The 14282-nt window shown below is 44.4% G+C and overlaps 1 protein-coding gene across 1 annotated transcript in view; it reads right to left on the minus strand.

The window, feature by feature from the left end:
* Nucleotides 1–14282, minus strand: part of WDTC1 (WD and tetratricopeptide repeats 1) — a 32034-nt gene that overhangs the window by 16112 nt on the left and 1640 nt on the right. The window contains exons 2-9 of the mRNA XM_054802273.1: nt 8289–8436; nt 5954–6037; nt 4953–4999; nt 3626–3737; nt 3008–3195; nt 2167–2349; nt 1770–1864; nt 584–699 (exon numbers count right to left, since the gene is read on the minus strand). Coding sequence (XP_054658248.1) covers nt 584–699; nt 1770–1864; nt 2167–2349; nt 3008–3195; nt 3626–3737; nt 4953–4999; nt 5954–6037; nt 8289–8396 — 933 coding nt within the window. The 5' untranslated portion in view covers nt 8397–8436. The remainder of the gene's footprint in view (nt 1–583; nt 700–1769; nt 1865–2166; nt 2350–3007; nt 3196–3625; nt 3738–4952; nt 5000–5953; nt 6038–8288; nt 8437–14282) is intronic.

The following is a 14282-nucleotide window of genomic DNA, read 5'->3' on the forward strand; positions in this document are numbered from 1 at the left end:
CTTCTCTTAAGGGGAACGCGTGCAAGTGTGAGAAAGATTTGTGGAGGACAACCACAGAGTAACCTGCCCACGAGTGAAGGTCCTGCCTAATCCATGCTGATTAACGCCGTCAGGAGGATTTTCTCATTGCACTGATAGGCTTTACAAAAGATCCATGAATATCACCCAGCGCTTAATATTAAAGCAATCAATATTCCAGGTGAAGGCCTTTGCTTCTCTAAGTTCCTTATTCACTAGATTCTATTACAGAAGCAGTTTGATGTTTCAAGAATGAGTTACAAAATGTTTTTGAGGTCAGCAAAGGTCAGTTCCAGAACTCTGGTTTTCTTCCTCTTCCAGAGAGCAGAATGTGAATTGGAAAACCAGAATGGAATGCGGTTCAAGTTTGATCAGTGGTAGCATAACAAATAAATCCCTAATACCAAGCATTTAGCCTGAATGAATCAGAAAGGAGTTTAAAATCAATCATATAACCCACAGAGAAATTGCTATATCCGTTTTGAAGAAGGCACAGTAACATACGGTGGCCCAAACAACACAATCCAACACGAAGCTTTCTGCCAAACCTTAGCTGCCTTCTTACCTGCTCCCCTCCCATGTTGACTAAGAGCTCAGTGCCATCAGGACTGAAGGTGACGTACGTGGCCACCAGAACTCTCAGCCGGTTGTTGTAGTCTGGAAGCTTCACTGGAAGGTGCCCTGTGGAGGGAAGAGGTCCATACGTATTTGCGTAACTAGTAATCGCGGTCTTTGTCGTACCCCAGCTGCTCCCTTTTACAAGAGGTTGTTAGGAAAGTGATGTCATGAAGTGCATGCACCTAAGTGATTTTCCATCTCCTACTGCTGTTTATTGAATCCTTCCATCAGCCACCAAAACACGCAGATGTGCATCGCTGCCTTTTCACAAGTTCTAGGTATTGGTTCTGCAAGGCCATCTCCATATGAAGAGAAGACTGGATTATGACCAGCTTGCTAACAATGAAGTTTGCAGAACCCAGCCAAACCTCAGTTTTAGGGATTCACTACAGATTTACCTTCTGTGATTTGTGGCCATCTGCAAACAAATACCTCCATCTTCAACCTTCTAATCAGGTTTCCTTAATAAAGCCCTTAGCACAACCAAACCGAGGCTCCTAAATATTCAGCTCACACACAGGTTCTTTTGCTTCAGACAGGAGATGTGTTGCATGACCAATTCAGGGGACCTAAGAAATCCTCTAGCTGGACTCATCAGAAATAAGACTGTCAAAACTGGTCTGCTGAACATGCTGGTCTAAGATACTTTAAGAAACCCAGACATTTTTGGGGGAAAAAAATAGTAAATAACGAGCACTGGAGAAGAATGTCATCTAGATTGCCCAGATACTGCATCGTTGATTCTTCATCTGCAGGATGAAGACAAGCCACTTCTGTGCCAAAAAGATTTTGAACAGCAGCCTTGCTGGGACCAGTTCCAGGAGAAAGCCTGTAGCGCCCAGGTTATCCAATCCTTGACTTTCCAATAAAAGTGACAAAAAGACATTTACGCTAGACAAGAAGAAGTAAGGCCAGCTCACCAACACACACCACTGCCAAATCAGGGAAAGTGGGCAGGTAACTTAAGCAAGAATTCACAGCACAGAAGTGATATAAACTGCAATTCCATGGAACATTCCTGTATCAGAGAAGAGCTCTTCCAAGCAGTGGTTTCTTGTGTGATGGGTAGAACTCCGTTTCTTCAGGCATTAACTTAAAGTCCCATCAGTCACCCCCAGCACAGGTCCCAATACCTGCCACGTAGTACTGTGCCGCACCGTCCGGGAGGGGTTTCTGTCGGTCGCAGAATGTGTGTACTCCAGCTGAAGGACTCTGCTTCATGCTTTTTCTAGCCAGAAAGAAGAATAGTCTTATAATCACAGCATTCAACTGCTAGAAGCCTGATCTACGCTGACACTTCTTGTTCACACACACAAGGGCAAGGCCTCATGCCTATACAGCTGCGCAGTCACGAGCTTGCCTCACACCACCCCAGTGTACTCACACAGATTGAAAAGCCTCTGTGGGTGACAGAAAAAACCTGGATAAAACCGCATGGCGAGACAGGCGAGCACCAGATCGTTACAAGTCCCCCTTCCCACCAGATTTCTGAACCGTTCACGACCACCTAGAAAAGCCAGTTGCCATTACCTGTGGTTGTGGATCATGCGTATGTCGTAGAGCCGCACAAAGGGTCCGCTTGCCCCTACTGCTAAGTAGTTGTTGTCCTGGGGGTTGACCGTCAGGCATTTGGCCTCCACCAGCTGCCCGCAGTACTCTGTCAGGTCTATCAGGACTTCTGAACGTTTGCTGTTCTCTCGCAGATCGTACTGTCTGCAAAGAGAGAGTCAGACAATCCGTGTCACTGGAGAGCAGAAGCAGCAATAAGAGAGAGGCGACCAAACTGGAGACCACTCAAAGCAGCACATATATACTCCTCAGTAGTGACCTACGCTTAATTATCTGGCTTGCACATGAAGAGATGACACTAACACCATTAAGAGTCACACGTGCCACAGGTTACTGGAAGCACCTCAGTTAAATACACACCAGGCCTGGGCATCAGGATAACCATTAAAACCAGCTCTATAACGTGCACAAAACTATTCAAGTTCTACATTAAACACCAAGTCATGACCTCACAAACAGGAGCTCATATGAAAAGTGGAACAAATCCTCATAGTAACATTGCTCATTCAAGAGTCTCAATGACTCTGGAGGGAAACATCGCTCAGTGTTCTATCTCCCTCCCATCTGACATGGCTGCTCCTTTCTTGGCCTCCCTTTTCAGTGGGGGAAAACAGAGGAGCTGGGGAGAGTATTTATCAGGGGAGTCTACATTTCAAGATGAATCCTTCCGATTTCAGGAAAGGGAGACATTAGCTTAAGCTCTTTAGTATAGAGACAGTCTCTCTCAAGATCTATGCATAGTACACACTGCGATGGATCCTAATCCAATTAATTTTGGGGCAGAATGATTAGAGTTCTGTACCTGATTAGCCCGTCTTCTGCTGCACTCCAGAAGGTGTTAGGCCACATGGGAGCCGTGGCAATCCGCTTAACTCTGTTGGTGTGATCTCCAAACATGTGGATGGTCTCCTTGACAGTCAAGTCATGGACGTGCACCTTGGAATCCGCAGCTCCCGTGATAAGGATCCGATCCCCTGAATGCGGCAAGAACTACGGGAGACAGATTTGACATTCAGATAGGAGAAGCACTGAGGCTGTTCACATAGACATCACTGAGCTGTCCTGGCGGGTCACAGACAGAGCAGCTTGCTTCAGGAACACAGGACGACCCATGTTATTACTGACATTACACACATGCCGGTGCGCACACTCAAGAGTCACCAACTGCAGTAGCACACAAAATGGTCTCCTCATCACACATCCCAATTTGCTACAACCATTTCCTCTGACTTTACACAGAGAATGAGATAAGCCTGGGAGGAGGTATTAGATTCAATGTCATTTTTTTTCTCAACATTAGAAATAGTAAATTATTTGGGGAGGGAAATTGCTTGCAGGAAAACCTTTCCCAGCAAGGATCTATTCTCTTGCTACTTAGGTTGCTGATTTTGTCAGCCGTTTATTCCTTCCGATCACATACCTTGACAGAAAAGATGTTTGCAGTATGTCCTGTGTGCATAGAAAGGAGTTTCTTGTGGTGCAGAGGATCCCAGACAATGGTATGCTGGTCATCAGAGCCAGAGGCCAACAAGCTAAAAGAAACAGAAAGAAGTATGCATCATGTATTCTTCTGTTCTAAGCTGTGACCAATTTCTCAGAGTGGTTTGACCACAGACAGCCATTAAGTTAATTCAGCCTGAAGAATCCCACTTCCTCTCTTTTCTCAGCTATGTGTTCTTGTTGCTCCCCATGCGCCAATCCATTCAGTCAGTTCAGGGAGCTAAACCAGCCAAATATCAGCTCTACAGAAAAAAAAAAAAAAAAAAAAAAAGCACTGAGTGTTTTTCGTTGGTTTAGCTCATTGAACCAGCTCACCACGGATTCAGATGGCACAGGGGAAAACAATAGGAGCATTTGGTCAACAACAAAATGCAGGGCCTCCATTTTCCTTATTAGCCTGGCTGCATTAACTGCTCCACATCAGCTCCTAACCCAAGCCAAGGCATTCATTCCTGGACTTCGGATGTGCCCAAGCAGTCCCAAGACTCATTTAGTGATTCACAGACTGCTTTTTTAAGCGTAGGGTGTGGCAGCGGTGTTGCAAAGCACTGTTTGCCTTGTACATCTACCTTCATTTGAAGCAAAAGAATTTGACGTCTGCAACCATCAGCTGTTTAAAACTTATTTCCTTGTAGCCAAATCTCCTTCAAGTACATTAAATTTTCACTGGTAAATAATTCTGAAGAGTATCAGACAGCAGACTTCGGATCTTGCAAGAGGCAGGTCAAGAAAGATACGCTCTTCCTTCCATCCAGTCATTTCTCACACAGATACTCTTTATTCTACTTGGTTAACAGAAATGCTCTTAGGTTTAGTTTCCCTCTAAAATTGCAGAGAGGGGTAAACATCATGCCTCCCTCCCGTATATTTGTCCCCCAGCAGAAGCTTTTAACAGCATGGTGAAGGGGGTGGGGAAATGTCACTACCAGCTGGACAAATCCTAAAGATCCATTATAATCCATAATACCACTTGAGAGAAGAGAAGCAGCCTTCAATCTCCACTTCATAGTCTGACCATTTCCCTTCTGAACTCACTAAAGGGGCATTTCTAATAATATCCAGATATATTTAACAAAATAAAGCTTCTTTTGAAGGGTGAGTTCTACTACAGTTCAAAACTTGGAGCTTAAGCTCCACTTTACGAGGAATGGGAAGCAGCTGCTTATGATAAGATGACCTACATCCTACTCTTGGGAGAACCTGGGGTTATCGGTTTGTTGATCCCCTGAATCAAGTCACATACTTACTCTCCTTTTTCATTCCATTCTAGACAGTTGACACACCCAGAGTGACCCTGAGCAAAAAAAAAAAAAAAAAAAAAAAAAAAAAAAAGGGAAGACGGTGTTACACGGTATTACACAAACTTGAGACTTATCAGAGCTGTTCTGAGACAAGGACACAGTGAGCTCCCCACACATAACAACTTGTTCCAATACAAGCAGGGTTTTTTTAAGTCTAACCCTGCAAAAAAAACCACCCACATGGCAGATAAGCACCTCCAGAAAAGACAGACATGCTATAGCAGTTGGGGTAGAAAAGGCAAAATGAAACAAATTAAAAAAAAAAAAATAAATGTAGCGTTGAATAAAATGGCAGTTTAGTCTCAGAGGCTACAGATGAAATCCTGCTGTACAGATGGAAAGGTGACTTTGCTTCAAAAGCCCTTGGCTAGGCTGACAAATTATATGTACAGGTTCTCTGGGAACGCAGGGAAAATGCACTTAGATAACTCTTGTAGAAGCACCTTGCTGCTGGGTGACTATATCATACATCTTCATCCAAATTAACTAACAACTGTAGCAGGAAAGACTAGGAGAGCATTGAGTAGCGTTTGATACGGGAGATGCGATTGAAAAGGGGGACAAAGGAATTCTTTCCTCCCTCAAAACCAAGACAGTCTTAAGATCTTTTGAAGCTGTGTCAGACTGAAATACAACAACCTATTCTTTAGGCAACACATTACATTCTTCAGCATTAGAGCTGAATATCTTAACAGTTGACAGTTGCCTCCTCCAGGCACCGCTGTTCGGATTAGCTGATACACACCCCTTACAGGCTGTCTTGTAGGTGCATTAGGTAATGCACGAGATCTCGCTGAGCTATTCCTGGCTCTGATGCAGTTTAGGGGACTAAGTAATCAGGATCTATCCTATGCAAGAGAGAGAATGCCGTACGCTCCTGCATGCTCTCTTTTCTGCAGGAAGTTGTACAAGTAGCTCAGTTCGCTCTTTAAACACTGCCTGCTTACCTGCAATTCTGCTTCCAGGCCCAGGCGGCGAATGAATGGATCGATGACATGATAGTGTCGTTCGAAGCCCAGCGCACCCCTCTCCTGCACGAAGCAAACAAGTGCCACATTGACTACAGCAAACAAAACGCTTCTTTTGCCCCATTAAGATTCCAGAACTGCAAAAATCAAACAGGGACCTTGCGAGGTACTGGGGTGTCCATAGCATCAGGTACCCGTCTTGTAGTAGGGAGACATCGTTCACATCATCTCCAGGTAGGCAGTTTGTAATCCTTGCCCCTGAACTGGTTTTAAATTATGTTTATCTAATTGCCAGGCTCTACCTGGGCAGCCAAGACAAGGTTTGGGGGGGCCCACACTAAAACAGAATACGTTGCCTACTTTGGGCCAGAAACGAAAGATACAAAAAAGCTTGGGAACGCCTGTCGCTATCCCTTGGCAAGGATTTCAGAAGGAACTCTGTATTGGGTTTGCGTGGCAAGGTTTTGGTAGCAGTGGGGGCCTGGAGGCCAGGTGCCCACTACAAACTCACTCCTGAGGACTGCTGTAGTAGACCACAGCTGCTCAGAAGTCTGCCATTACACAGAATCTGTCCTGAAGCACCAAAGATGACTTTGAAACCAGAGTCAAACATTTGCAATCTCACCAGCACAAAGGGGAAAAGTATTGGGGAACGTAACTGGACAGCATCCTTTAGAGACGGCTTATTTCATCAGAAATGGAGTAGGAGCATGTAGCTGCAGTACCACAGCACAGCCTGTTCTACAGGGAAGGGAACAGCTGCCACAGAACTGCGTCAGTACAAATGAAGGTGAAGAAAAGCAGGACAGTTGTTTCCCCTGTGATCTCACAGGGTTCACAGATGCATTAGCAGATGGCTTCAGTGAAAGAAGGCCAACTGCAGAGGCAGGCATGAAGAAAAGGGAACGCAAGTCGTATTTTGGATGGAACATCTAATGTCCAAGGAGATTCCTCCTAGGACCTGATCCAGCCTTGGTCCCATCCCATGCTACAGTCAGAAGAAGACAACTTAAGTCTTCACTATCACCATTTATAGATGGGAACACTAACGTAAAAATTACACTTATGGTACTAGGAACATGTTAGTAGCGACAGAGCAGACACAAAGAACCAGTGCACTACATTACAGCTCTGCAGACCGATGTTAAGTAATGAACTCCATGCAGCAAAAGCTATTTGAAACCAAAATGGAGACAGATGTAAGGGGATTGGAGAAAAAACAAAACAAAACAGGCTTTTTGTACTAATTTCAACTACAAACTTCAAACCTCTTGACATGTTTTTATGGATAGCATTCCCAAAACACTGCTAGGCCCAGTGCAAGGTGCTGCAGTTATAATTGCCTTGCAATTGCAACCTCAGTGGCTTTGTGAGCTCTGTGCAGTAGGATACTGCTTTTCCTACAAGAAACTGTCAGACATAGCAACCTTCCCAAGGTCACACATGAAAGTCTAACAGAGCAGACAGTGTGAAAAAGTCCCAGGCTAACGCTCTAACCACAGAACCATCCCTTCCTTGTTAGAGCAGCAAAATAAATCTTTGCACATGGATTAAATTACAAACTTGTAATACAAAGTTTGGTACCAAACTGCGAAGTGAAGTGGGGCATTCAAGCTCCTAGTTCCTTATTGTGGCCACTAACAGACCACTTTCGAGAATGCTGATTACCAGCAAAGCTGCAAATGATTTAAGGCCTCTGAGTCCAAGCAATAATTGCCTATTGTGTCTGCTGTAGCTAGTCCTTTCACGGTAAGAAATATTTCACAAATGCAGCCATTAGATGACTGATCCGACCACCGTAGAAGTTTTTCCCTACACAAAGGAAGCAACACACCACTCTTTAAAGAAAAAGAGACAGAAAGAGACTGAGACAGAGATCATTAGCTTCACTACAGTCAGAAAATACCTTTGATGGCAAGATGACACGAAGAGAACACATAACGAAGCAGACAGAAAGCTCATGAGGGAAGCTAGCTAAGGGTCCTTTATGGTGCCCAAACACAAGTAGCCAGATTTCTCTCTTCAATGTTTTACTCAAAAGGAACAGACCTGCTGATGTCAAACTAGCATGGTGCGCGCCTGCTAGGGAGAAGAACAGAATTCCTCTTATGCCATACTTCATCCCAGCTCTTCATTAAGGACAGCGATAGGTCCTATATGTTTGATCTCATAAGCTTCTTATAGAGCTTATCAATACATAAGTAGCAGAGATCTTTTCAGAAGGCAACAACAAGAGTATTTCCCAATCCAGCGCAAACACTGATTCTCTATCTGCTCTCCACCCAACACAAGCCAACGCTTGGCTAACACATACCTTGATTTGTCTGTGGATGATGTCTCTGGTAATGTTTGCTTTTGCCATCTTCTTGCAATGGGGCAGACAAAAAGAAGCTATCGGAAGAGCTGCTGTGCATCCAAGCATGCCAACAGAGCAAAGATCCACACTAAGGGCATTTAATTACCTGCAGGACAGAATGGAGGGGGAACAAAGGCAGGCATACAAACATATTAGGCCATTCATATACAATGTCAAATAGTTCATTTTCAAAAAATAGTGGTGGCTAAGAAGGGAAAAGTTTTGTATAAAGGCTCCTTGAAGAAACTCAAGGATGGGAAGGAACAACATAAGACTGGAGAACATCTGACTCAAGAGGCCATCCCCAGTTTGCAGAGAAATTCACGATGAGCAGAACTCCAGAACCACACCAGCCATGAAAGGCCATGTTTCTAGGCCAGCAAAGACCCTGCAAGTCCAGGGTAGCATCCTGTTTCACAGCTCGCCTTCCCACCATTACACATCCACTCATGACCAGTTTCACACTTCCCAAAGTCTACAACCAACAAGTCGTATTCTATTGTGAATAAACGAGGCATTGATATTTTTGGCCACCTCTTCTCTCTCATTTACTACATTTGATTATCAGCCAAAAAAAAAAAATAACCAGAAGAGTGTAAGTGTTCCTTAGAAATCACAACATCAGGTGACACCATCACCTGAACACCCAATTACATTACCAACAGAAAAGGGGCAATCATTTAAAGTTGTATTTCCAGGGGAAATCAGAGTTTTCCACACTCTTAATGGAGTTCCATATTTAATGCACTAACCTAAATAATTTAAACCCCATAAAATTAGCTACACCTGCTAGAAAAAAAAAATTCAAATTGCAGAGTGATTGTCACCACCCTGCCCCAGACAGGCTGCCTAGCAAAGGACCAGCCAGTCTCTGAGAAATGATGTAATTCATTTACATACCGCAGGCCCTGTGCTGTCCCGTTTTGATATTTCTACAGTTCTTTCTAATAAAAATGAAATAAAATTTTAAACACTCACTTTGTCCTATGTAACCCAATAGTTTTACATTCTCTTTAAAAGCATTCACGAGCAGAACAAGCCAAAATTTTCAAATGAGTCCTCTTTTGAATGAGGAAATGCTGATTCATTGAAACAAGAACATTTCACAGAAACACAGCAACAAACAACTCTGCTGAGGTCAGGCAGAAGTTTTGACAAACCCTGCCCGATTCTCTACCAGTTCATCTGTCAAGTTACTCCAAATCGAGGGTTTCCTTTAACAACTTCGGGGCCATGCAGGCACACTGCACAGCAAAGCCATGAGGCTCCTGCACCCCAGGATCCCCAAAACCCTGGGCTTCAGCTTCAATTTGCTTTCGAAAAACTGTTAGTGTCCAAACACAGGCATTTCCCCATGGGTAGGAAGTACCAAGAATTCATGTTTCCTCACAAAAACCAGTGTTCGTCCAAAGTGGAAGTTCGGCTCGCTTTCCTAACACAGCTGGCTCCTCTATGCAGCTCCGTGATGAAAACAGAAACATCATTAGACCTACAGATCGCAAGGAAAGCCACACAAACTGAAAATTGGATTTTCTTGCAGTGGGCTCCTAAGCAGGATTTTTAGGGGAGTCATAGGATCTCTCTCACACAACACAGAGAAAAGGCACAGCTGTTTGTAGGTCTCTGAAGACGAACATCCCTACTGCAGACGGCAGAAGACAAGCAGCCCTCACGGTTGTATTCCGGTCCTATTTTGTACGTATGATGAGAACAAAACTGACGACATTCCCACAGCGAGAGCGCAGGCCCTGAACACAAGGCAAATCAGCCGATGGGATGACCTTACACGCAAAGCCTGCTCCTAATCCATGCCCAGCGAGGGCTAACGATGCCGTACCGTCACCAGGACTGATTCGAAGCCCAGATGTAAAGATAACAGCCCAAACTCACCACCATCCGAGCCTAGTTTCTGCAGCAGATGTGTCCATTAAGCCAATGTCATCTGCCACACACCTCCAGTTGGCAGGAGCAGCTCAGCTTGCACCCCCAGATGTTGGAGCAATCAGCTGAGATTTTTTTTGGAACCCATCATCTCGTTTAGTGCATAAATTGGGGCTCCCCTAGAATCCACTGGCCAGCCTGAAACTGAGCCAACGTGTATGCATTTGTCCATCGTGTATGTATTTAACCCACATTCCTTTTACTCCAGAAGTAGCACCACGAAAGCTAGCACGCTTGCCCAGGAAGACACCTCACGTTTCAAGCATCTTTAACCTCACTCACTCATGTTAAGTAACAGTTGCTTCACTCCCAGGCTTAATGGCAAGAGGTAGCACCACGACTGCATTTGATCATTAATATTTCACACTAATTCTTGTAGTAGGATGATTAAGCTATCAGATTTTCATACGTATCCTCTGGCTTTCCACGAGCTTACCATAGGTATTGTTTTGCCTGTTTATGAAGACTGAGTCTACAAGGGGACGACAACAACTGCCCTTACGAACAGCTCACAAGCACGGGAAGGAGAGGAGGCAGGCACCTGCAGCAAAGCGCCTCGGCACAAGGGCCAGGTGAATCATGCTGACTCTACAGCTCAGAGGTAAACATGGGAAACCAGGACAGACGCATCACTACTTGTGTCCAAGGCCAGCTCTAAAAAAACTTGCCAACTGAGCTAAATAAGCTACATTGCTGGAGACATCCATGAGAACGCGGTTTCCAGACACACTTTTCTGCTAAGTTCTGCAAGAAGAGGACTGCCAACTCAAAAAGTCAAGTTTAGATAGACTAAAAGCGCAGGGATGAATGGTATCTGTGATCTCTCTCTCCTCCAGTTTCTCCAGACACCCCTTCCAGCTAACAAGCCTCCACCTGCCCTTCTCCTAGGCTGGATCCCCACAGACTGCTGGCCTCCTTAAACAAACCCTCCAGGATACACAAGTGTGTTCTCCATCCATCTGCAACAGTGCAGAGAGACCTTCCATGGCTCTGCAACACCTCAGCAGCTCACCCCTCAGGCAAGGGACTTGGTACTCACTGTACAAAACCCAAGATCTCACCTCTAAGATTATATCCCAAGGCTCCCTTCCTCCTCCTCCATGTAGCCCTATAAAACACACCAGCCACCCAACCTCACACAACAGTTTTCTGCAGAAACCTTTGACCACTGACTGATGACAGTTAGACAATTTTTTCCAGAGAAGTGAACGATCCATTAACCCAAAGTACATCGTAAAGAGACACGAGGGACAATATTCCAGTGGATGTCAGTGCTTCAGTCTCATCTGCAGCTTTCCGCTCCTCTCAGTACTTCCCCAGAACATTCCCAGACTCTGTCCCCCCTCTCCAAGCAGCATCCAGCTAACTCTTCTTCCCCTGCCAGGCAGGGACTGCTTGTCTTCCTCCTGAAGAGCAGTTTAGGCTTCTTTTGATCTTAGGACCCCGAAGAGGCCTATTACCATGCCAGAGCCAAGCAGGCAGTCACCTCCCAACCGACAACTGCCCCACTGCTCTTTTAAGACCCCTGGAAGTATTTTTGTCACATTTCCTGCCTCTAGTCATGGCTAATTTCTAAACAGCTCCTTTTTATTCAACTCCTATCTAAGCAAGAAATGGCACCAAACAACCTGAAGGATGCACATGGAGAAATGCATGTTCATGGACAGATACAGACCTCCCATACTCTACAGACAGAACTAACCAAGCCGCTTTACTGCTAAATAAGTTACTGCAAAACCACTAATACACTCTAAATCCACTCTTTGACTGTATGGCCAGGATGCTCAGAGGGAAAGAACATCCAAACCCCCCAAAACCCACCACTCCTAAAAAGAGACTCAAATTCCCTTGCTCTCCAACAAAGTCTCCTCTGCCACAGCATTTTACACCTTCTGGAACTCTGAAACACACACTGGCTGGGGGAGCACAGCAACTCACCGGAGTTTGCTATTTCTGCGAGTGTTTTTAGGATTACAGGTGTGTTGTGGAGCTTCCCAACTCTCTGGACAGGTCATTGTCAGCTGCAGTAACTCAGAGGTGTTCTCAACAGATCGTCGTTCAGTAGGTCTCAACAAAAGATCAACACATCTTGACTTTATTTAATAAAAGATACAGGTCAAGAAAATCATCCATTAAATCAGCCCTTTGGTTGACAAAGCAGAATAAGCCAGAGTTTAAAACAAAACACCTGATGCAAAACTGACTTTAAACATACTAATATCAGCATCCAAGGCTATGCTAGGAAATTGTTCAGTGTCTAGTATACCCAAGATGCTGATGAATGCTTTTTAGCATTGGACCATTAAGAAAAAGTGACAGGCTTGGAAAAAAAACCAGTCAAACGGCAATGCACGAGCCTAAGGTGTCTCTCTTGCCTAGACAGGGCTTGGTTTGGCAACTGAATGCTGTAAAATGCTTAAAGGTCTCCCAGAATATGTGTATATGCTTGGCCAAGAAGACTCTAAGAGCCTTTCTTGCTTTCACGGTGCTATTTTTTTTGTTGCTCAACAGGTATTCCACAGCCGCAAAGGCTTTGGCTACCTTAAATTATCATGGAATCACGGAATTAAGAAGTCTGAAATTCCCATTCCAGGTCAGTTGTGACAACTGGTCACAATCCCAGACCCACATTCACCATGAATACGATAATTACCTTGCTCTTGAGTTAATACGTGTAGAGCTCCTACTATGAAACAAGCATTAAGTGCTCTTAACGCTAAAGACTATATTGACCACACCATTGTACATATAGATCAACAGTTTCTAATTATGTTAAAAACTGATCCTGGCATAAAGCATAAAATCCCCTAAGCTTTGTAGGTCTCTTGGAAAAGAAAATAATATAAATAATCAGAGAAGAATAAACCGTGCCTCTGAGTTCTTAAGCTTCCTATCACGAAGCCCCTTCAAAGAGTCTGTCCTTTTGTTACCACTAAAGGCATGTCAATTGATATAGGATGTTCCTCTTTCAGCAAAACCACTGTACAAATTCTCTGTGTGTTTAGGTATATTGTCTCCTAAAACATTCATGCAGTTCTCTGGCTTTTAACTAAACCCGCACAACCAACTCATGATGAAATGAGAGGGTTAAGTCCCAGTGACAAGGTAACAATTTAAGATAAATCTGCACTGTTGCAACCAGTGATGACCCCACAAGCAGCTTCACTTTGGCTACACATAAGAGATAATCATGACCTTTCTTTGTCATTTATTAGACGACACTGGAGCACGTTTGTCCACGAACCTTCAAGAGCATTTCCACGTTCAATTTCAAGCAAGGACAACCTTCCCTCGTCCCTCACTATTCCAAATCTGCCTGGAATACCCCAGACAAGTCTATAAATCTGGGATCCAGTTAAAGCTGTCACCTGATCCACAGTAACAGCCTCTTCTCAAGCTACACCCCAAAGCGTAGAGAGGACCACCCCACCTGCAGTTAGCTGTGGTTTGCTTGTCGGACTCTTCTGCTCCTGCAATGCAAAGTTCCAGAGGCAGAAAAAGACCTTTCGCAACACTTGGCCTTTAAATCTGCAGTCAAAAATTAACAAGCCACAGATTTCTGCAGGCTGTGGGCTCAAAATCTGTATTTACACTGACAGTAACTTAAGAGCCTCTTAAGCTCCTGGAAAGGTATGCTTTGAAAGGGTGTTTGGGGTATGGGGAGGAAGGGGAGTAACAAAATTCTCTGGCTTTCCCCAGCTGAATTTTCCTGAAACAAAGCCTTGACATTGATAGCACAAACAATTCAGTCGCTTTACTATTGAACGGTCTCAATACAGTTAGGGTTTGGGGGGTTGCTTCTTTGATTAAATGTATTTTCCCCTTGCGGAAACACCTACACACAGACCCCTTCCTCACCTACACACAGAGCAACGCATTGACACAGAGAAGTGTCCTGCTTCAAAGTGGGCTTCAAAGTTCAAACCTGGTGACCACTGCCCTTCGGAAAAGCTCCATCAACACTAAGAAACTCCACAATGCAGCAGCACTCATTCTTAAATAAGGAATCCA

The sequence above is a fragment of the Grus americana genome, chromosome 23 (assembly GCF_028858705.1).
Source record: "Grus americana isolate bGruAme1 chromosome 23, bGruAme1.mat, whole genome shotgun sequence".
Lineage (NCBI taxonomy): Eukaryota > Metazoa > Chordata > Aves > Gruiformes > Gruidae > Grus > Grus americana.